This window comes from Caenorhabditis briggsae, assembly GCF_000004555.2.
Source record: "Caenorhabditis briggsae complete genome, chrI, whole genome shotgun sequence".
Taxonomy (NCBI): domain Eukaryota; kingdom Metazoa; phylum Nematoda; class Chromadorea; order Rhabditida; family Rhabditidae; genus Caenorhabditis; species Caenorhabditis briggsae.
Genome location: NC_013489.2, coordinates 15,341,940 through 15,364,474, shown reverse-complemented (window position 1 = coordinate 15,364,474; position 22,535 = coordinate 15,341,940). Strand labels below are relative to the sequence as shown.

Sequence of the window (22,535 nt, the reverse complement as noted above, 5' to 3'; positions counted from 1 at the left end):
ACTTTCGTTTCTTTGGAACCCTAATATGATCTTTTTGAAAATCGAGTAAAGCAGGAAAAAGAATTCTAAAAGAAAAACAAAACAAGAAGAAAGAATAACCAAATAAATTAATGATGATGTCCACCATGATCATGCGAGTGTCCATGATGGTCGTGGGAATGCCCGTGCTGCTTTTTGCTGCTGTCTCTTATCACAGATCCCCGAACTATCTGCGAACAACTTTTGTTTAGAAATCAGTTTAGTTAGAATTCGCCTACCGTATAACCCGATTTATAACCGGGACACAACTGTTGTACCCTATGTGCAAATGCTTTCTTTTCTACTTGAACGGTTGAATGTGAGGCACCAAGGTTCTTGAGAATATTGGCCACCCGGTGACGAACCATTTGCGCATTCGCCTCATCCTTCACTTGAACATGCACACTGGCCACGTTCATATCATTATGCTGCCACAAATGAGCATTCGAGTAGGAATCCACATTCTCGATCTGGAAATCTTGTTTAATTGAAACGATATGTAAAATGGAGAGGCACCTCAAGAATTTCATTGACATGATACTCAAACTCATCTTCTTCTGGAACATCTTGCAATAGAGTGTTCACTGAAGATACCAGAAGAGGATAAACGGAACCAATGATGAGAAGAGAGAGGATCAGAGAACACAATGGATCCACCCACACCCATCCGAACCATTGGATGAGAAGTGTTGAGATAATCACGAATACAGATCCGAGTGTATCAGCCAACACGTGAAGGAAGACTCCTTGCATATTGGCGTTTCCGTGCGAGTGACCATGGGATCCGCCACCGTGAGAGTGTCCATGACTGGAACCACCATGAGAATGACCGTGTTCTCCGAGAGAATACATTCCGAAAAGATTCACAAGGAGTCCTGAGATAGCAACGAAAAGGAGCTTATCAGTGTTGATATTTGGTGGATCGAATAGTCTCTCCAGTGCTTCTATCAGAATGAACAAAGCGATGACACAGAGAAATAGAGCGTTGATGAATCCGGAGAGAATCTCAACTCGTCCAAAACCAAATGTGAAATTTTTAGATGGTGGCCAGCGAGCCATGACACTTGCGACCAATCCCATAACCAGTGCACTACAATCGAAGAGCATGTGAAATCCGTCAGATATCAATCCCAAACTATTTGTCCAGAAACCGTAGAGAAATTCGATTCCACAAAATCCCAAATTCACACAGAGAAACCAGAAAATTTTTCTCGAATCACTATTCGATAGAATTTCGTGGAGCGTGTCTTTCATAAACCGCATCAGCGATTTTGACGTCTTCTGAAGGAATGCTTCTCCGTAGGTGAACAGGGGAAGTCCAGTGTTGGAGATTCCAACGAACTGTCCTCCTCGATGTTTAGGCTGGTTTGAGTGCGTCAATGAGATTGAAGCTGAAAAATTTATGAGTTTTCATGGAAAGTTCTGAACAGGGGTTACCTAGAATAAAGCAAACGACAGTAATAGAAACTCCGCCAGTCAGAGCGTGGTCTCCAAGATTCTGATGTCCATACCACAAGTATGCAAGCCCAAATGCGCATGAGAACATTGTGACAGACGACCAACGAGCAGCGGCCATAACTGGATCAGCGACATGTTGGAAGCAAATGCTTTCAGCATAAAAGTCAAGTACGAATACAAAAACGGCTACGACGACAAGGAGAATGGCGTACTCGAAAAATCCCATGGAAGCAAGGGAGCTTGTAGAAAGTGCCCATGAGAGAACTGCGACTGGAGTCAAGCAAACAGCACTGCCAGCCTGGAAATTGAGACCGTAATTCACAGAGCAGAAAAGGTGAGAAAGATCTTATAACAATTTCTGACCGAATTGTGTTTATTATGAAGGACCCAATAATAATAATAAAACTTACCGTTACAAGAGTATGAAGCTTCTTCGCGCCGCCGACTTCTACAGCCAAATGCCGAAATGTTGTTTCATAGGCAGTTCGGAGAAGCAAAGCAATAAGAAGAATACAGAGACCACCCTTGTGATCTGCCATTCCAAATAACCCAATGAGATGATAGAATAGATGATTTAAACCACTGTGATGCGCGTGTGTGGTGTCTGAAAACGCAATTCATGCATTTAATTGTGTCGTATATCAAAGCTTACGATGAGGGTCTTCAATAGTTCCATCCCTGTCCATCAGAAACAGACAAACAAATCCAACAATCAGAAGGAAAAATCCACGCGTTTTCGAAGTTGTTGAAACAGAACCTCCTTTGAAAAAAGAGACTATTGCGGAGAGCAAAACAGTAGAGCTGAGCTCAAAAACAAGTACACTTCGAAGCGGTCCACATAAAGTGATTCCGTAAAACCATAAAATCTCGATAACACCATTCAGAAGGGATAGTTTCAGAATCATTGGTAGCAGTCCTCGTTTTAATGATTTCCCAGATGATAAGGGTTTTTGAAGTGGAAATAGTATACATGTACATCTGAAAAGTTGTTCTGCTTATTTTAGTTTCGATTCAAGTTGCTTACATTATTTTACACAGCCAGAGAAGATTCACAATATGCGAACTTTTGGCTAGAATGTCGACAAAGAATATTCCAATACATCGTAGAATTTTGGTCAGAACCAGAACAACAAAGTATGAAGCCGATCTGAAATTACTTTTAAAAAATAATCATCACAATTAATTTTACCTGGACGATTGTGTTGGTGTGAAGTTTCTGTCATCTTTTTTAACAAAGTCTTGGGCTAGCATAGTTTCATGTAACTATTGAAAATTCGGGTAGATGTGGATTTTCAGACGAAAATTCGAAAATCTAAGAATAAATTAGTCTTTTCACAGGGAATTTCTCGGCATTTCTGCTCGTTTTCAAAAAAAAGTTCCAAAAATTAAAAGTCCGCAGTGTTGAGTGGCAGTGTTGGCAGACGCAGCTAAAAGAAACACCGCACCTTACGACATTTCGCATGGAGAGCTTCAGAAGTTATTAATCCACGTTTCAACGAAGAATAACTCAAACTGGAAATTTCGAGCTGAAAATTTTTTTGAAATAATTCAGATGGTGTTGTGTACTTTCTCCCCGATTTTTATCAATTTTCGTTGTGTCTCCGATTTTTGCCGATGCTTTTAAATTAAAATCTATTTTTACAGAATGAAATCTCAACTTCGGATATCAATCCTGCTACTATTCTCATATTTTTTGTCACTATGCGCCGAGAAAATCGATGATTCCATTCATTATTATATCCAATTCACCAATGATCTTTCAATTATCAAGGAACCGCCAACACTAGAAGATAGCGAATCGTCAGATGATTATGTGAGAATTATGTCAAAAAATAATGAGCAATTTCTCTGTAAGCTTCCGCAAATTGTTCCGGACGAGGAGAAAACTGTAGAATATTCTGGGCTCACTGCTGGAAAATTGCTGGAGACGATACTCTATAAAGAGAAGTTGTGCTCGTATTTGATTGATGTCTATTGGACGTATCAGGTTAGCGTTTGAAAAGTCAGCTGTGAAGATACTGTTTCTCTTAAGGTATGCCATGGTCGCTATGCGATTCAATTCCACGAAGACAAAATGCTAAACGGGCAAATTTCAAGAACTGAGTATTATCTTGGTAACTTCGATGCATCACTGACAGCTTCAACCAACGAAAACATAAAACCACAGACTCGCAGAATTGAAAACGAGGATTATCCATACTACTCGGTGTCTTATAATCATGGAACCACATGTGATGTTACTGGGAAACCGAGAACCACCGATGTAGTCTACATCTGTGTGGAGAAGGTGCAGAACAAGATTCTCTCTGTCACAGAAATTTCTTCTTGTCATTATGAAATTGTCATAATGACCGATTTGTTGTGCAGACATCCTGAATATCGCATATCGGAAAAGAGAAATCACAAGATTTTATGCTGGAATCAGGACGCCAAAAATGAAAAAGATGCAAAACCGATGTCACTTCAGAGACTTGACGATTTTCATGATACGACGTTTAAAAGGGAATTTACCATCAACGAGTTTGAAGAGCATGAGGAGGAGGTGGAGGAGGGAGGAGTTCTCGATGAGAAGGAATTTCAAAGATTGAAGGAAGTTCAGCAGACCGGGTTCGTACTAGGCGGGGTTAAAAGGTACGGTTTGGAAAGATCTCATCAACAGAGTGTGCATGCAATCCAGGCCTCTTTTAATCCTCTGATTGTTGTGATGTTTTCTTTTCAGATCCGACAGTTTGATAATAAAAATGAACAGTTTCAGATTCACCGCCAAAGACTCCCTAGCCAATGCTCCATCTGTCGTTCAACACACTGTGAATCGTATTTTGACTGGCGAAGACTGTATTATTGCTGGTACCGGATGGTGGAAGTATGAATTTTGCTATGGGAAGCATGTGATTCAGTACCATGAGGATGCTAATGGACAACGATCGGAGATTCTTTTGGGTTCTTTTGATGCCGTTATTCATAAGGAATGGGTTAAATTGGATTCGAAGAATCGTGGTGCTATCAAGGGAACTCAACAAATCATGCAACTAAATCATATCTATTCGAAAGGAGACATTTGTGATGAAACTGGAGCGCATAGGCAAGTATATGGCTTCACTGTCATCTATTTTCAAGTAGTCTATTTGATTTTTGAAAAATTCCAGAAATGTCGAAGTGCGCGTTCGATGTGCCACAGCTGACCATAGCGCTCTCGCCTTTTCAATGCATCTCACCGAGCCCAAAACCTGTCAATACGTGCTCACAATCGAAAGTGAAAGATTCTGTGAACCCTTCCAGTTTGCTGACGATTATGGTTTTATTGAAATCATACCATTAGGCGGACTTCGAACGGAAACCACTACTGCAGTTTATACGGATGAAGAGGATGGCGTTGTGGCTGAAGAAGAGGAAGAGCATGGAGATGAAGACGACGCGAAAATACACGAGGAGTTGTAGACGAATCGGGGGGATATAAATAAACTTAACATTGTTTTTTCTTGTTTTATTGATGATACTGGTTCAATTTTCTCTTGCTTCTGTGATTTATAGTTTTCTTGCAACAAAAAAAAGAACACATCTGTGTTTTGTAAATAATAAATTATTACAAATTAGTTTCTTTCCTTCTTCCTAGCTGAGAAACATTTTGGAACCCATCTCTCTATCTTTTTTTTCATCTCTGAGGTGCCATCGGAAGCCCCCTCCCGAGAGAGAAACATCATGCCATCAAATCGGAGACGCCGACAAAAATACATGACAGCCTAGAGCCTCTGGGGCTGTAGTGATCACAGAAAAGCTCTCAGAGCCTCCTACACACTTGAAAATGAGAGAGAGTGAGAGAGAGAGAGAGAGAGAGAGACCAAGGCGCCGCGCCTTTCCGCCATCATCAACTACACACATCTTTTTCAATATCACTGAACCCAGAGTCATCGAGATAGTGTGAGAGAGTTAGACACCCAGGAAGCATGAATAGACAACCAATGAGATGACTCAAAAAAGGGTCCCTAACTGGGCTTGTGTGTCCAGTAGCTGGTCCCTCAGCAGCCCCATTTTTCTAATGCATGCATCAGTAGTCTCTGCGGGACAGAGAGACCCCATTTTCTGTGGTGCACTTTCACTCTTTCTTCTTCTTCTTCTCGTCTTCTCCATCGAGAAAAAAAGAAGTCCCCCATTTCTCATTCCTTTTTTCGTTTTCATTGTTTTCTTACCCCGCAGAAGCTCCCTAGCTTTCTTTTTGGCCATTTTTTGGCTTTCAGTTTATTTTTTGAAAATTCCGTTCTCGCATTTTGATTTCTTTATAGATACTGATAGCGAGAAATCCTTTGAAATCAGATTTGGAAACTCTATGTCCCAAGAAATTTAGATTGCTGTAAAAAGTACGTTTTTATCCTCTATCTACGATTCCCTAGTTTCCCTACATTCTTAGATATGTCTCACTATATGCATTCACGAATGAATCTGTATGTTCAACCGAACAATAGATAACACACGCTCACATTCTCTCGTGCTTGTCGGATAAATTATTTCATGCATAATTTGACAGCACTATTCCCTTCTCCCATTCCACTTTCCCTATTTTGGTGACTTTTCAGACTTGTTGTCTCCTGTGTCTTCTTGCAAGATCGTTATTCAGAAGAGCTCAGAAACAACGAATTTCTTAACATTCTGGTCATATTCTTTTTTTTTATTTTTGAATGCGTCATACTTCAGAAAAAATTCCCCAGAGAACGAATCCATTTTTCTGGCCTCACTCGTTTTTTTTCCTTTTCGGCTATTTTGATTTCGTTGAGCTATTTCCTATGCCATCCTTTTAGTTAGACATGGTCAGAATTCCTTTTTTCTTTTCGGATATTTTCTTCTTTTTTTGTTAAAAACATAAGTTTTAGAATGGCTCCTCTGAAGGTCTATGTGGCCAGTGCCACTGCCAATCCTGAAACCAAGTATCGGGTACAACGGACACTTATGATTCTAGATGGACTAGGTATTCCATTTGATTCGATTGATATTACCAAACCGGAGCATGCTGAGCAAAGACGGTTTATGAGGGAAAAAGCGTCAAAAAAGGGACCAAATGGAGCAGTACTGCCACCACAGTTTTTCTATGAGGACGAGTATCTTGGGGTTTGTCCTATTCATTTGTTATAATTATCTTGGTTTTCAGGATTATGAAGACTTTGACACTTCGGTGGAAGCAGATACAATTACCGAGTTCTTGAGGTTACTACCAGATGCAATTGTAAGTTTTTTGATGATTATGTTTGACCCTATAACAGTCTTAACACCTCCCAATTTGATCTAACTATTCCTTCCAGGGTAACCGAATCCGAGTGAACGATGCTAACAAGTGTGTTGCTGCGTTATTCAGCAAATCTCAAAACAAAGGTGTGTGTACTAACCAATTATGAGAATTCTGGAATCGTAGAAGATATGCGTCTAGGCTCCTCCATGTATAATAACAGTGAGAGGGATTGATTACTTTAAGCATAACCAAAGTTTATCTTATTTTGAAATTTTCCAGGAGTCAAATGTCATAACTGATAGCACGGCGACCCAGGGTGAAAATACAGATGGTACAACTGCAAAATCCAATGAAAAATTGGAGAAAACAGAAGTAGATGAGGAAGATGAGGAGGATGAAGAATGGGATGAAGATGAAGGCGAAGATGAGGAGGAGGAAGAAGATGTGAAGAAAGATGGAGGGAAAAAGAATGAAGATGAAGATGTTGATGCTTCTGAAACGATAACGCTAGCGAAACCAACGTCTGCAAAGGAAGAGAATGAGAAGAAAGAAGAAGAGGAAGAAGTGGATGATGAAGAAATAGAAGGGGAAGATGAAGAGTGGGGTGAAGAGGAAGAAGAGGAAGAAGAGGAAGCTTAGGAGCACTTTTTGTCGGGTTTATGCAGTTCCTTTTGTAAAATTTAAACTTGCAGTTTTTTGAATTTGGTGGAATAATCACTACCATTCCACCAAATTCATTATACTGTGTTTCCCTTCCATCTGTATTTTTCTCTGGTACAACTGACTGTTCTATGAATTTTTTTCATTTCAAAATAAATGTATTTTATCTGTTTTTGGAAGTATTTCGTATATATTTGATTGCAATTGACAAGTAGGAAAAAGCACCTTTGAAAAAATGGAAAATATGAAGTCAAGAAAAAGTTTAAAACTAAAATTAAAACGCCGATACAAGATGTCTATGATGATGATGGTGATTTTGGCGATGTCGTTTTCTTCGGTACAGAGTCCTTCTACGCTCATCCCATCTGCTTATCCATTTTCCCAACTGTGCCTCGTTCAGTTTCCTCCATTGAATGTTTAACTCGATCTGCTCGTAGGTCATCTCCATTTTGATTTGACCATCTTCCTCGAACTGAAACGTTTTCAACAGTGACCAACTTACTCTGTACCCTCTTCATACCTTTTGGCTCTTTAAGAAGCCCTTCAACTCTTCCAGCTCATTTTCAGTACTCAGCGGTTCAGCAAGACACTTTACACAGCTCGCCATCAGCGATCCTTTGCCAAGGCTAAGAAAAATTTGGTTACTTAAAAAAAACCTCTTCTGGAACCCTTACATCACATGAAACTCGGAGAAGTGATTCTTGAAGTACTTCCAAACCGTATTCCTTGTGTTTTGGTTGAGTGCAAAGTAGGAGAAGACACGTGGAATCAGATTTGGTTTGATTTTCCCATCGAGACAGTATTTAAGAATTCTGCAAAATTATCAATTGGAAATAACATGTTGAGTGTACCTGTTAATAAGAGTCACATCTTTGGTACTTGTCAGTGCACCAATAATGTTGTTCTTTTCGGAGGGACTTGTCGCAGATTTGTACGCTTTCCATATTCTCTCCCAAGCAGTTGACCCTCCCTGTTTGACACCTTCCACCAATGCGATCATATGATGTTCGGGGTTTCTGACACCACTGCTAACCCATTTCAAATATCGTTGGTAGGCTTGCTTGGTACAATCCTTAATTCTGAGACGGCAAGCAACGCCAAAAATGTCAACCTGCAACCTCTTCTGATTTGGAGTGGTACCCTGCTCATCCCAATCAAGCGAATCGTAGAGCCTCATGATAATGCTTCGTTGAAAATCTTGAAATATATCCAAATAGTCAGATTCCTCAATCAACGATTCGATGGTTCGAAGTTGTTTACTGACGATGGACCAGGTCATCTTATCAGTTTCTTCTGCAATTTTCAGATGTAGGAAATCTCTCTTTCTCTAGAAACCCACTTTCTACATATTCTAAAATGTCAAAGTAGACACTAATATTGAGAAGTGATGTTTTTGAAAGATCGTACGAGTCCACAAGAATCATAGATCTATCGATAGGGGATATCGCCTGAAAATTATTGAATGATTCCTTGTTTCCGTGGTAGAACCCACACTATGGTTAGTCGCGAGGGTTTTTATTAATCTGTCATAGGTATCCGTGTCGTAGAGAACTTTGAAATATCCAACTCCACCAGTGTTCAACAGGAGCCAGTCGTTGGATGGTGTCTCCCAAGTGACTGAAAAACAATGAACTGTAAAAATGGAAAGAAGAAAAAAGACAAAAATACCATTATGATCATTTGGCTGGATCCAGTGAAGTTTTTTCTTTTTCTCGTCGGATGCTCTAGAATATTTTTTTGAAGTTTTCAATTTAGACTTTCCTTTTTAAGAGCAACTACCTGTAGCTGATTGGAATTGGCCACCTCCAATCTCCACGCTTTTCCTCAGCCTTATCTCCTTCCGCAAATAAGAATCTGGACTGATTATGTACAAGAATTCCATCCTCAATTCTCTCTACAGTAACCAATGGATATCCAACTTGAGTGGTGTATGCTTTGGCAAGATTCGGAATTGACACAGTTCCTTGAAGGTTAGCATGCTTCTCCACAATTTTCCACAGGTCTACTCCAATTGCATTGTCATAGGCATACTTGTTCAAATACTCGATCAATGCTGATTGGAAGTTCTTTTGACCAGCCATTTCTGCGATCATGTGGATTATTGCGGCTGCTTTGTGATAATTAATAGCGTCGAAGAGGTTTAGAAGACTATCGTCATCGTCAGATTCAATAGCACGAGAGCTCAGGAACCCATCTGGTTCTTGACTGAATGCCAGGTTTTCTGCATAGAATCTGCTCATCTAAAAATAATAAAAACTATAAAAGGGACATATGTTGAACACTTACAATACTCCAATCTGGGAACAACTCATCCACACATTTGTACTCCATATAATTGGCGAATCCCTCATTCAAAAACACCTCATTCCACCAATCCATTGTCACCAGATTTCCAAACCATTGGTGCGCGATTTCGTGGCAAATGATCAAAGCAATGTGTTCCTTGGCAACTACACTTGCCTTTCGTTCGTTGAATAAAAGTGCTGAATCACGGAATGTCACAAGTCCCCAGTTTTCCATCGCACCCTCACTGAAATCATCGAGGGCTAGGAGGTCTGAAAACGAAGAAGCATATCAAATTGGTTTGAAATCTTACCGATTTTATCAAGAGGGTAGCTAATATTGAAGTAGTGCTCAAAAAACTCCAATGCTCGGATTGTGGTGTCGAGACCAAAATCGGCTTGTCCAACGAGCATATCTTCTGGAGCGTAGAGTCTCACTTCAATTGGTTTTGTGGTATTCCTTGTTAGTCTTTTGATGTAGCTGTATCCATCTAGAACAGCAACAGCTAGCAGATAGGTTGACATTTTCACAGACTTCTCGAATTCGTCTTTGATGAGTCCATTTTTGTATTCTTTTGATAAAAGGAGGTTCATGTTACTTCTGGCGATATGGTGTGAATTTCTGGAAGCGCGAATTGAAATGAAAAGAAAAATTAAAAGCCCTCTACCTGATGATAGATACTTGGAAGGTCGCTTTAAAGTTTGGCTCATCAAAGCATGGCAACATTTTTCTCGCGAAAGTTGGCTCGAATTGGGTCGCAGCTGATTTTCTGAAAGGACAGAAGATGAAAAAGTTTTTCAAAAAAAGACTACGTTTTTTTCCCATTAGCTCCGATATGTGTGCTGAAATACAATCCTTGTAGATCGGACTTCATCTGAGAAGTGTACTTTATCTTCAATACAATATGATCTCCTTTATGCAGCCGCTTCACGAATTTCCACGCCCACTGTGTCATAACTGCACATTTGACCTACAAAAACGGCAGGATTATTGTTTTGAGAATATATATATGAAAACTTACAAAATCTGCTTTCAACTTTACTCCCTTCTTGGTGACGTCATAGCTGACCATTTCCAGATTCTCTGCATTCAAAATCAACAGCTTTGTTTCAGTCTTTATCAAAATCCGAATGATGACCTCGGATTGAACTTCACCAGTTGTCAGATTCGGGTGGAGTGTGAGATCATACTCGATGGGTTCGGATGTTTGAGGAAGGCGAGAGGAGTACCAGGTGATGTTCGTGCACTGGAACAGTGTAGGAATTGTAGAAGTGAAAAGGCAGTCATGAGGTGCGATGATTTTGTATGTAAGATCTGTGTAAAACCTGACTGCGAATTCGACTTTTTTGTCATTTAAAATTCAAAAAATCGTTTATTTTGAGAAACCAGGATATTTTTTTGGGTCCCTCACATTGGAGAATAAATATCAAATACTGTTAGCTTGGTAAGTGCCGGCCTGAGACCGTCAACTTCCAAACTGTGAAATGAAGATGATTGATTGACTTACCTCCTTGTTCGCTTTCACGAATGTTTCTTCATTTCTCGGCTCTTCTTCTTCATCTTCCACCTCATCTTCATTTTTTGTTACCACTTCTTCCTCTCCATCATCTTCTATCTCTTCCTTTTCGTCTTCCTCGTTTGATAGGCCTTGATCCTTCTCTATTTTTTCATTTTTTCCTCGCCTCTTCTTTTTGTTCTTCTCCTCGCTTCTGCCCTTTTTCCTTTTTTTAGGCTTCTCCTCTACTTCTTCTTCTTTTTCCTCATCTTCCTCCTCTTCCTTAGATTTCGATTCTGATTCTTTTTCCTCCTCCTCATCATCTTCATTCTCCGCACTCAGTACCGTGGTATCATCCAACTCTACACTACTTCCAACGTCATTGAGACTTATCAAAGTTGAATTATCAGTTTCATAGCCGCTGCCCGAGGACCTTAGAAACGATGGAATCTTGATAATAGGAGATGATCCATCTGGATAAAGCATCGCATGTAGAAATGCCCCAACTGAGACCCCTAAACCAAACATTAGTAATGCAAACGTTATGGCAACACATATGCGAGCTCGTCGATGAGAAGATCGTTGACGGTATTGGTTGCTAGGCGTCCATATAGCTGAAATCGGTAATTGAAAGGACTGCATGATAACTGTTCCCAAGACAACTTCTGACCTAAGGATTTCCTAGGCCACCTAACCTTGCCACCCAAAAGCTACCGGCAACTCACTGAGCCCATCGTGTGTCTCGCCCTCTTCGTAGAGCATCTTAGCTGCACTAGAAGTTGGCGGTGGAGGAGGTGATGATTGCATTCGTTGGATTCGTTTTTTTTCACATCGACAACAAAGTTAGATGTTTATGGGGTTCTGGAAATGAGAAGCTTGAAAATAAGTTATTGTTTATAAACAAGTTGAGAAAAAAGTTGGGAGAAGTGAATAAACATTTTTCCAAAAAACAGACGATACAATGTATATTGGTGATTGAAGAACACAAAAAAATGTGGGGAGTAGTAATTTTTGCTTTTTCCGTCTATTTGAGCTTCTGAGTCGTCGGCGGGGTAGTTTTTTTGGGGGAGAATGAAACACACAAACTTTTTTTTTTCTTAATTCTGTTGTTAAATAGACAAGGCGATGGCGACGAGCAGAACAGAGGCAATGGCAATTCAGGGAAGGGAGTAGTTGTTGGTTACTAGAAGTATTATAGGATTCTCAGATTTGCCTTCGTTTGGATTCAACGGCTATGACATTGTGGCGAAAATGAGAAAAGTCAATTCGTAGTGTTATATTTAAATCATGTGCAATAAAAACTCATCGGGGCAATTGAAAGAATCATCTTTCGGGCAGTGTATGCTGGCACACTTCCCATGTTTGCTAGGAAATAAAAAAATTAATCACAATTTACAACTGGAATCAGTGACCACACCAGAATAACTTTTGTTATTAATTGATGAAAGCATACGAAAAAAACTTTCTGATCAAAGAAATACTCTGAAGGAATCGAAATGAAATTTCCAAGCGTTCGAAAAATTTAGGATCAAAGACTGAAGCTGGTGGAATCTGAAGTTCTTATAGCCATCTGAAGAGGATGAAAAGAATAACGAGTAAGTCGACAAAAAACGACTGCTCAAACCATTGAACTCGAAGTGCCTGTGTGAACTTGAACTTTTTTGCCGATTCGTTTCAATCATCATCATCATCTATCGGTATCCCCTTTGCCCCTCTTATCCGATCTTTTCAATATTTACCGACCATAAGAAATGTTTGAAATGCGATCAAGTTACTTGAATTTACTCACTGTGTTTCGATATACCAGAAAGAGTCAATAATTTATTCTATATTTGTATGTTTGAGCATAAAACAACAACACAGACGAAGTTGATTTTTTGAAGGAATCAAAAAACATGTGCACAGAAGAACCCGTAGCTTTTATCAATTATTATAAGTCTTGGCACCCAGAAAGTGATTTAGAAGTTCATACTGGCTTCTTTATATTCGGAAGAATCCAAATTGAACAGATCTTCTAATTTCCATTGAAGAGTTTCGAATGTTGGTCTTTTATCGGGATCGCTTCTCCAGCATTGTTGCATGATGTCGTAGAGTACTGGAGGACAGCCGGCGGGACACGGCATACGGTACCCAGCATCTACTTGTTGGAGCACTTCCGCATTTGTCATTCCTGGAATTTTCGAAAATAAGGAACCTGATTGTACTATGATGGCCTACCAGGATACGGTAACCGTCCAAACGTTACGATCTCTGTGAGCAATATTCCGAAACTCCAAACATCCGATTTTGTAGTAAATCGGTTATAATTCGCAGCTTCTGGAGCAGTCCATTTAATTGGAAATCTTGCACCGGTCCTTGCTTCGTATTCATTCTCTTTCATTAGAATTCTTGCTAATCCAAAGTCTGCAATTTTCACTGACATCCCGGCGCTGATGAGAATGTTTCTGGCTGCCAAGTCTCGATGAATGAAATTCATCTCCTCGAGATATGCCATTCCAGCAGCCACTTGAGCTGATATTTCAACCAGTTGTGGCATCTGATACTGCCTCCCTCTTCGTTGTAAAAATGTGAGTAAATTCTCTTGCATCAACTCGGTCACTATAAGAATCGGCTCATCTTTTGTGCAAACAGCGTACAGTGACAAAAGTTTTGGGTGTCTCAGTTTTTTCATAATCTGCGCTTCAGCAAGAAAATCGGTTGGGTCCGCTGTTCCAGCTTTCAGCTTTTTCACAGCAACTGGCAGATTTGAATTCCATCGTCCTTCCCATACCTGAAAATTTTTTTATTTCTGTTTCGGCTAAAATTTTTTAGGAGACCGTCAAAAACTGCATTTATTCGTTTTCAGATGGCATTACCCATTGATCGTTTGTATGAGTTTATATAATTATCTTGTACATTAGAATAACAAGGCCCTCGTTTTTTATACTTTTAAAGATCATTTTTAAAAGGATCCTATCTACATTCCTTATAAACTTTAACGGTTCACAAGCTTCTTAATCTTGTTCTGTCGTTTTTTTCTGTTTCCGGCCTCAATCAATCTTCTCATGTTTCAATTCCAAAAAACCCTCGAATCTATCGCTCCGATCTGTTTCGTTGAGATAGAAAGATAAACCTCGTGTTTTTTCTCAAGAAAGAGCACCTTACGAAAAATGAAAAAGCACAAACATAGAGACCCAAGCGCCGATGAGAACAGATCATGGCAGAAACGGCGGATGTGTATTATCCGGTTGTTGTTTTTGAAAAGAGAGAAAAGGAGGACTGGACGGACAGGTGTCTAAATTTGTTGTGAAAAGAAAAGAAAAACGTATTAAGTTCAATTTTAAGTGAGACGGGTGATTATTAGCCATTATCATGATTCAGGAAAAATGGATGGATAGGGCAATTTGTTTCTCTAGAATTATAATAAAGTTTCTACTTTTCTCCTCATCCTATTACACAAACAAGACACGGAGCATCTCTATGCAAATGAGAGTGCTTCTCGGCAAATGATCACCACATGCAAATACAGTTCTCAATTCACTATACTTTCGGTGAATAAATAAACTAAAGGGCTTACCTCCCCAAACTGCCCAGCACCGATTTGTCGGATGAGACGAACCGATCGACGATCTACTTCCCATTGATCATCTGAATAATTATACAGTTTAGTTCATTCAATACTAATGTTGTGGAAGTTTCCAACATGTTGAGGATGTGAATAGTACTTACCATACGTGAATGTAGATGTCTGTGGAGCTTCTGACTTGACACAAGCCTTTCCTAGATTCACACAAAGACCATCTGCTTCTCGTTGATAATGTGCAATGAGATCGTGCAACGTGGCGAACGGACGTCGTCTGGCAATGAAGTAGCCTCCATGATCGAGTTGCCTGATTCGGTAGTGCTTGACGGTATCATTTTCACGAACTGCAAAAAAACGTTGGATGGGGCCAAATAACTCGACAATTATCTCGGTTCATAATGAAGGTGGAAATGAAGCACAGCCTGATAAATTGCGCCAAATGTCATAATGAGCATTCTTTCTGTTTTGGTGGTTACTCATTCAATCCAAAAACTGACATAATCTTAAAAGGAACTAATATAGCAGATAATCTTTTCCAACAAAGCAGAATCTTTCTAAACTTCGAAAATTTACCCAAAATTCTCACAAATTTCCCTCGGGGAACATTTCCTCATTGATGATTAGTAGAACACCCCTTGGTATCTTTCCATAATTTGCGGAACTATACATAAAAGGTCGGGTCGCCCTTTTCCGCCGCGCCCTCTCCCCTATTTTTTCCTCGGTTTGGATGGTAACCTTGATTATGTATGTCTTCTTTTGACGAGGGAAAAACGTGTTTTATCGTTTTATCCGCTCCTAGTCACTCCCCATAACAAAGGAAAAGGACAACAACTATTTAGGTGGAAAGACAGATAAAGAGGAGGCAGGAAAAAAAGAAGGGATTCGAATGAAATAACTGACCTGATAATGAAAAATCATGTTGTTTACTCTCGGAATCCCTTACTAGGTAGGCACCGTGCTCGTTGAGGTTTTGAAGAAGACGCTTCTCAGCATCTATCCTCCGTATGTTTCCAAAATACCATCTGGAAACATTGAAAATCTTAAAACGGTCGAAATGAAAACACTTACGGTTGTGACTCAATACTTTTCTCTCTGGCTACATAATTGGATGGGATGTATCCGGTTCTTCCTGTTGCTTTGTGCCTTGCAAACCACCAATCTCCTTGGGTGTCATTTAAAATTTCCAGAATCTTAATAAGCAATTTTTATATTGAAAAACATTTAAAACTTACGTCATCTTTTTTGAAACTCAAATCATCATCTGTTCTGGCATCATATTGAAACAAGGCAACAAATGTTGTTGATTGAGCCAAATTTTGATTTTTATCCACTACATTTCCACTCGACGATGTTAACGTAGATGATGGAATTGCACCGCCTGAGGCTGACGATATCCTTGGATGGCTGGGGAGAGTGTCGCGACCTAGTGTAGAAGATGTGTGAGCTGGTGACGAGGCACCCGGCGGATCTTCTTTGCCAATACAAGATCCCATAGGGGCAAGAAAGAGAAAGTGAGGTAGTGGGACTTCTGAATGAGATAGTGGGACTTCTGTGTTACGTCTGGAATCAGGAGAGTGTGAATCGAGTATAGTTAGCAGAACCAAAAAAATCACGAATAGAAATACCCAGAAATTGAACGGAAACAAAAACCGCATTATAAAAAATTTGGAAAGTTTTATTTATCATAAAAAGAAAAATACATTTTGAGAAAATCGGAATAGTCGTTTGTTAGAAGAAAATTGCCTTTTTGAAAAATACAAAAAGTCTGAATCATTTCATAAATTGGATAAAAAGAAAAGTTATAAAAGAATAATAATGAGAGAGAGTCTTAGCTAAGGACATCGAATCAAAGGAGAGAAGATTAAATAATATATTCTCTGGATCAGGGTTATGGTGGGGATACTTAATAATTAAGTTATATGATTCCAGCTGAAAAAGAAGTGAAAAGATAAAAGCTGAAATTCCTAATTTCCTTAATTCAAGATTCTCTATTTGGCCGGTGTGTGCTGCCGGTTAGCTATGGGCAAAGAAGAAGAAGAGGAACTGTATGTCTTTCTCTTTTTACCATTTTTCTCTACCTCTCCCTCTCACTCCGTTTTCTCTGTGTGCGCAACCGAGGTCAGGCATCTCCCTCTAGATCCATCCGTCGCAGCGCCACCGTTTAGCAAACATTTGCGGAACGCGCGTGCCTTAAACTTTCTGAGAGATTACACTGATTGGAGAGACTCAGATATACAAAAATGGCAATTTCGACAGCAGAAGCAGCAGCGCCGGACTTTTGGTGGAAAACATCTTCTTTTTTCGGAAAGAGATTGGATTAGGATGGGAGGCATGAGAGAATGAAAGCGAATGATGAAGTTGTCATTATCAAATTAGATTACATGATGATGTAATTTTGGTACATTAATTAGTGAAATCTGAAGGGACGAAAAATCGTTATTTATAAGAAATATATCAACAACAAAGCTCATTAAATTTACATGGCAAATGTGAAGAACAGGGATCACAGGGAGTCAACATCTCTGAGGATAGGCGAGTTTCTGAAAAGTTGTCCTCAATTTTTATTTTCTATTCAAAACATTTACCTTATAATTGTCCCTGCAACAGGAAACATTTCCGGATGTTTACCCTGTAATCAAATTCTACAAAAAATAATAATAAATAGCTCACACCTTTTGGTTTTTGCTGATATGCTTGATTAGTTTTTCTCCCATCTTCTTCATAGCTTCTGGATCGTTTTGCAGATTTTTCATGTTTTCTGAACTTCATGTTTTAAAGATCTACATTGGGATATCTTACCGAGAATTTCATTGATATTTTCGTTGTTAAAGCAGTAAGTGGAAACAAAACACAAGCAAATTAGAAGAACCCCAATGTGGAGTTTCTAGAAATTTAAAATATAGATTTTGGGATAAAAAGGTTGAACGAAACTAACCATAATGATAAAGAAGAGCTAAAAATCAATATTTTCGGGTCAACACCAACTTGTCGACTGACCAGAGTCCACACTGTTTACTTACTGCGAGCCAGAGCAGCAAATCAAGCAAGCGTGCTTTAGGAGTGCAAGCAGATGGGAATGAATACAAATGAAATAAAATTTTGTTAAACATAGTACCGGTGATATGATGTTCCATCTACCCCAGGGAAAAATGAAAAATTCAGGGTTTCGAAAAAGTACCGGATTGGGTGGTCTTCTATTGAAGGAAATACTGTAAGTCAAAGGTGCCTGATTGATTTGAAAATTACAAGAATTATGTAGAAAATATCTGAGACTGTATTTGTTTGACTATTTTTGGTTCATTCCGTTTTTATCATTTAGTCTTATCTCATTTATAATGTTTTCGATATTCAGCCAATTCCGATTGGTGACGCCTGCCAAAGTCGTTAGCCTTTTTGATTGATGTCACCCTTTCAACAAGATGCTCTATTTTTTACACTTGTACTTTTTTTTAAACTAGAGCGTTGTCATGACAAACGTTCGAGAAATGCAGCTAGGCTTATTTGAATTCAGCTCGCCAACAAAATATTCAAAAAAATATATGTATCAATATCAACTCAGAGTTTCAAAATTGGGCCATAACCAAGGAGTCAGTTGTCCAGTCTCATTAATTTCCGTTTAATATGAAATCAATCTATTTTCAGAAACCAATTCATATTTCTTTTACGGATTGAAAGTTTTTTTTTCAACATGGGCTCCTCTTTCGGAAATCCGGCACTTTGAGTGGTTATTGCTTATTGGTTTATTTCTCTCTTCTTCTTCTTCTTCTTCTTCTTCTTCTTCTTCTTCCAAGTGTTAATCCGATTCATTCACTAATCCGATGTGATATCAAAATCAGATTTATACACATGCACATCAAAGTGAGCAGAAAAAAGCGATAAAGAAGCGAAGCAGATTTTTCTCTTTTGAATTCATATTCATTCTTCTCTTCTTCTTCTTCTTTTTTTTTACTCTCCCTCCTTCTTCTTTTTTTCTGTCACCGAATTCAGTCGGGGTGGATATATGGGATTTGATGGTTTTTTTCGAGGACTTCTCCGTCAGTCGTCAGTAGAAGCAGCAACGAAACTGAGATATTTTTCCCATTCTCTTCTCTACGCCTCCTCATCCCAGAGGCTATTTTTATCAAGACCCTCCGTGCTCTTTGCCCTTGGGACAGACACTTTTGTTGATATGCACAAAGAGTACCGAAAAAGGCGTAAATTTTTTTCTTCTCTTCTTTTCCCAACTCCCGTTTTTTGTTGTTGTTGTTGTTATGCAGATCTCCCCTCTCAAAACGAGATTTTTATGTTTTGACCTTTTCGTACAATTTAAAAATAGAAATTCATTTTCCAGAATGATCATAGCTTCTTATGAAATCACATGCTTTCACATATTCCTAGGAATTCTCATGTTTGGTATATACTTGGTAAGTTGGTTGTTACCTGGCAAGAAGTTTAGTGTAGCATTTATAAAATTACTTATGATTTTTGAGTTGGAAATCTTTATAATATTTTTAGTTTATTGCATTCGCTAGATCTCTATGTATTAGCTATAATTAGTTAAATTTTAAACACGACAACATGTTGATGTTTTTCATATCTAGTGGTACATGTCAACTGTAGTACATATATGTCATTTCGGATACAATCGACATTTGCGGATTGCTATAATGTATTTTCAGGAAGTAAAATTTATGTTGGAAGAATTGTTGACCTAAAAAGGTTAAGCTGAATTTTCAGAAAACTCTAACAACTGAGACCAAAATTTGCATAATTAATATTTTTCAATAAATAATCTTTCATATGATTAAAGATCGTCCATCAATTCTATCAACAGTTCAAACTTCGCCGAGAAAGGAAAGAGCCCAACGTTTTCGATCAATTCGAAAAAATCCCTGGTCTCCACACAATTGAGAACAACTCACATACATTTTACTGCGGTGCTCAAGATTATACAATGAGCAGTTCCCGTAAATTGGCACGGATTTATAAACAAGACCGTCTCAGAGTGGAACGCCTTTTAAACAAACTCCTGCTCGGCTCATACATCCGTGTTCCGGACAACACTGTAGCCGTGTGTATTCCTACTTGGTGTTCAAAAATTGGAGCCAAGTACCACGAGTTCAAATGCACGCCGCCTGCTCCTTATTGTCCTTGCCCAACGATTCTTTCGGAGTTTAACTACACCTACAAAATGGTGTCTGGAAGGGTGCAAGCCACATTTTATCACAATCGAAGATGCACGTGCTTGGCAGGAATATGTATCTATATGAGGATTCCGAATGAGCCATGGTTTTTTGGAGAGTTACCGGAAGATTTGATTATTGACTTGATTGGTAAGTCAAAGAAAAAAGATAACACCGAAACTCTGTTTTCAGAATATGCCATCAAGAGTTACTCGCCACGGCGTGGCAGACGTTATCGCCACACGCCTCCGCTTGTTCCTGCGTTCAGACCAAACGCCCCACCAATAGAAATCTCATCGTCAGAAGAGTATACCGATGTTGATGAGGCAGAAGACTCGGAAAACGAACGACCACCATGCTACGCTTCGGTTTTCGGGGCTCGAATAGATGCAACATCTAGAATTGACGAAGTGGCACCTCCTAACTATTTCTCGTTATTTTCAAACTCATCAGCATTGTGATAGAGGTTACGGTTGAATTGTTCTTGAATCAAAAAAGTGATCGCACAATATCGTCATAAACATTTACCTGTGATGTCATTATCTGAAATGCTCCTTATCAAACTCAATAAACTGATTCATTTTTTGAACTCAATTCCCACTCTGTAAAGAGGAAAATTGGACTTTTGAACCACTTGGATTCTTGGTCTATTCTATGTATTATTCTATGTTCATTGTTGGAATCTGATTATCATGTATTTTAATGTTTTTTTTTCCTTTTTTTTCACGATTCTTGCAATCGTAAATAAATAAATAAAACTTCTCTCAGCTCACATGAGGTTATCATTAGTTTTGCAGGTGAATGCGTGGGGAGCTGAATGGAACAACACACTTCTCTTCTGCCTGACCCCTCCCTCTCTCTCTCTTTTAATAAAATAAAAACTGAAGTAATAACCGGATTGTTAACGCCCTCAATACCTCTCTCCCTCTGCCTCCTAGGTTTTTCAATATTCGACAAACTTTCATGTCGTTTTTGGATTGCCAAAACTTCACTGATCTATTCTTCACTTTATTACCATTTTTAGTGTTCCCAACAGTTTTCTTTGCAGTAGAGAACGGAGTGAGTTTTCAGGATTCTGAATATAATCTGACACCAACCGACAAAAGCTTTCATAATTTCATAGGCTCATCTGTGGAAAGTTACGTAGTACTTGACTTTGGGATAGAGAAAGCATCTCAAAACCTAGAACTCTAGTGCATTTATTGACACATTTCTGTACAAGATGTTAAAGAGATGCAACTTGTAAAACTACAATTTCTATTTTTCATAAATCCCAGTTTCCACTTTCCGTAGACCTTCTAAATTAGTTTCTAAAACTTCTTTAATTTTCATACCAATGCAGAATGCTTCAACTTTTTATACTCAAACATTTTCATTTGGTCTGCAACTGTATGTTAAAACAGTAACTTAAAAACACATATGTAGGGATTTGCATTTTTTATGCTGAACACCTCGTGAACAGAAAAGTAGGAAAAAGACAATAACAAATATGTTTACACAGGTTTCATACATACTTGGAATTCCACCAAAAACATCCAAAATCATACACCTAAACAAAAGGAAGTACCGTATCCCGATTCACGGTTAGTACCATACTAAATGCCTTAAATTACAGAAATACAACAATTTTGGAATTTCAGACGTCACATCTGATTACTGTAGGATTTAGAGATGTGTGCTACAGAAGATTGGCTAGAGATTTTGGGAGGCGTTCAGAAAACCCAATTGCAGCGGAACCTGAACAGCTTCATGAATGGTACAGTGCTATTTGTTGGGATGGGGTATTGCTATGTGGTAAGCTGGTATGAAATTGATATTTAACGCTAAAAGTGTCGGGAAGAGAACAGAATTTGCTATTTATAGTTGACTTAATAACAAAATTTCAGATCCTTCACTACCTCTACACACTTACAATTCTGGTGAAACAACGATTTTCTAAATCATAATTTTTTATTTATCATCTTAAAATATTCCGGATTTCAGGTTTTCAGCTTTAAAATTTGAAAATAAATATTCAAGCAAATATTGAAACCTACAGTAATCTTCACAGGGCCAAAGCATATGTCCTCAGATCACAAATTAATGATAGTGAGCACAAGAAAAATAGTTATAATGAGCTTTCCGCTCCAATGAAATATTATTCAGCAGCTGAAAAGTTATGCTTTATCTTGAATAAAACTTCACTCATTACACTATTTACATGGCTAATGATAGTTTTTCCCTGCTGATTTTCGGCTAAAAGACAAACTTCGGTATTTTTTTCTTGTAAATGTTTTCGTTTCTTTTTTTCATTTATGAATTCTCAAAATATTTTTCATCACGAACGACACTAAGGATGTTCGGAATTTCGAAAATTTCGATCAGAATATATTTATTTCCGCAGCATTTTTTTCGGAATTTGAAATTTTTGGACTACGGTATGTCAAAGGCGCACTCGAAAAATTGTCTTGCGGATCCGAGTGGAAATACTTTTGATATTTTCTTGCCTTTTTTCAAAATGTTTTGTCAATTTTCTCCAATTTTCGGGGTTTTTGGGATGGGAGAACGGAATTTCTGCTTTAAAATTAAAATTTTAAAAATTTCGAGGTTCCGAAAGGCTATTCCGAACATTCCTGACAGTCAGGCTGACACTACAGACATGCCGCCTGCGCGCGTTTTTAGCTGACCAGTTTTCGAACT

General features: G+C 38.7%; 7 protein-coding genes across 7 annotated transcripts; 3 read left to right on the top strand and 4 right to left on the bottom strand.

Annotated features, from left to right (window-relative positions):
* Positions 1–107: 107 nt before the first annotated feature.
* On the bottom strand, positions 108–2,727 carry CBG08742 (the record flags this gene model as incomplete). The annotated part of the gene is made up of 8 exons (XM_045241627.1): positions 108–209; positions 258–488; positions 535–1,409; positions 1,456–1,774; positions 1,887–2,080; positions 2,129–2,454; positions 2,501–2,632; positions 2,666–2,727. 8 exons carry the CDS (start codon positions 2,725–2,727, stop codon positions 108–110), a joined length of 2,241 nt encoding a protein of 746 aa, XP_045093840.1.
* Positions 2,728–3,121: 394 nt separating this feature from the next.
* Positions 3,122–4,914, top strand: CBG08741 (the record flags this gene model as incomplete). The annotated part of the gene is made up of 4 exons (XM_002640577.1): positions 3,122–3,463; positions 3,509–4,107; positions 4,232–4,558; positions 4,623–4,914. 4 exons carry the CDS (start codon positions 3,122–3,124, stop codon positions 4,912–4,914), a joined length of 1,560 nt encoding a protein of 519 aa, XP_002640623.1.
* Positions 4,915–6,342: 1,428 nt separating this feature from the next.
* Positions 6,343–6,942, top strand: CBG08740 (the record flags this gene model as incomplete). The annotated part of the gene is made up of 4 exons (XM_045241626.1): positions 6,343–6,576; positions 6,617–6,691; positions 6,768–6,837; positions 6,938–6,942. 4 exons carry the CDS (start codon positions 6,343–6,345, stop codon positions 6,940–6,942), a joined length of 384 nt encoding a protein of 127 aa, XP_045093839.1.
* Positions 6,943–7,628: 686 nt separating this feature from the next.
* Positions 7,629–11,939, bottom strand: CBG08739 (the record flags this gene model as incomplete). Its single annotated transcript, XM_045241625.1, has 14 exons — positions 7,629–7,826; positions 7,875–7,980; positions 8,029–8,166; positions 8,206–8,647; positions 8,694–8,802; positions 8,847–9,078; positions 9,134–9,594; positions 9,635–9,909; positions 9,951–10,258; positions 10,305–10,406; positions 10,450–10,607; positions 10,659–10,883; positions 11,145–11,797; positions 11,828–11,939. The coding sequence occupies 14 exons, from the start codon at positions 11,937–11,939 to the stop codon at positions 7,629–7,631; spliced, it is 3,519 nt and encodes a 1,172-aa protein (XP_045093838.1).
* Positions 11,940–13,090: 1,151 nt separating this feature from the next.
* Positions 13,091–16,187, bottom strand: Cbr-src-2 (the record flags this gene model as incomplete). Its single annotated transcript, XM_002640574.1, has 7 exons — positions 13,091–13,302; positions 13,350–13,902; positions 14,689–14,759; positions 14,841–15,038; positions 15,595–15,716; positions 15,763–15,884; positions 15,927–16,187. The coding sequence occupies 7 exons, from the start codon at positions 16,185–16,187 to the stop codon at positions 13,091–13,093; spliced, it is 1,539 nt and encodes a 512-aa protein (XP_002640620.1).
* A 1,088-nt stretch (positions 16,188–17,275) lies between these two features.
* On the bottom strand, positions 17,276–17,447 carry CBG25425 (the record flags this gene model as incomplete). Its single annotated transcript, XM_045241624.1, has 2 exons — positions 17,276–17,323; positions 17,367–17,447. 2 exons carry the CDS (start codon positions 17,445–17,447, stop codon positions 17,276–17,278), a joined length of 129 nt encoding a protein of 42 aa, XP_045098821.1.
* Positions 17,448–19,025: 1,578 nt separating this feature from the next.
* Positions 19,026–20,317, top strand: CBG08735 (the record flags this gene model as incomplete). Its single annotated transcript, XM_002640573.1, has 3 exons — positions 19,026–19,097; positions 19,484–20,006; positions 20,049–20,317. The coding sequence occupies 3 exons, from the start codon at positions 19,026–19,028 to the stop codon at positions 20,315–20,317; spliced, it is 864 nt and encodes a 287-aa protein (XP_002640619.1).
* Positions 20,318–22,535: the final 2,218 nt, after the last annotated feature.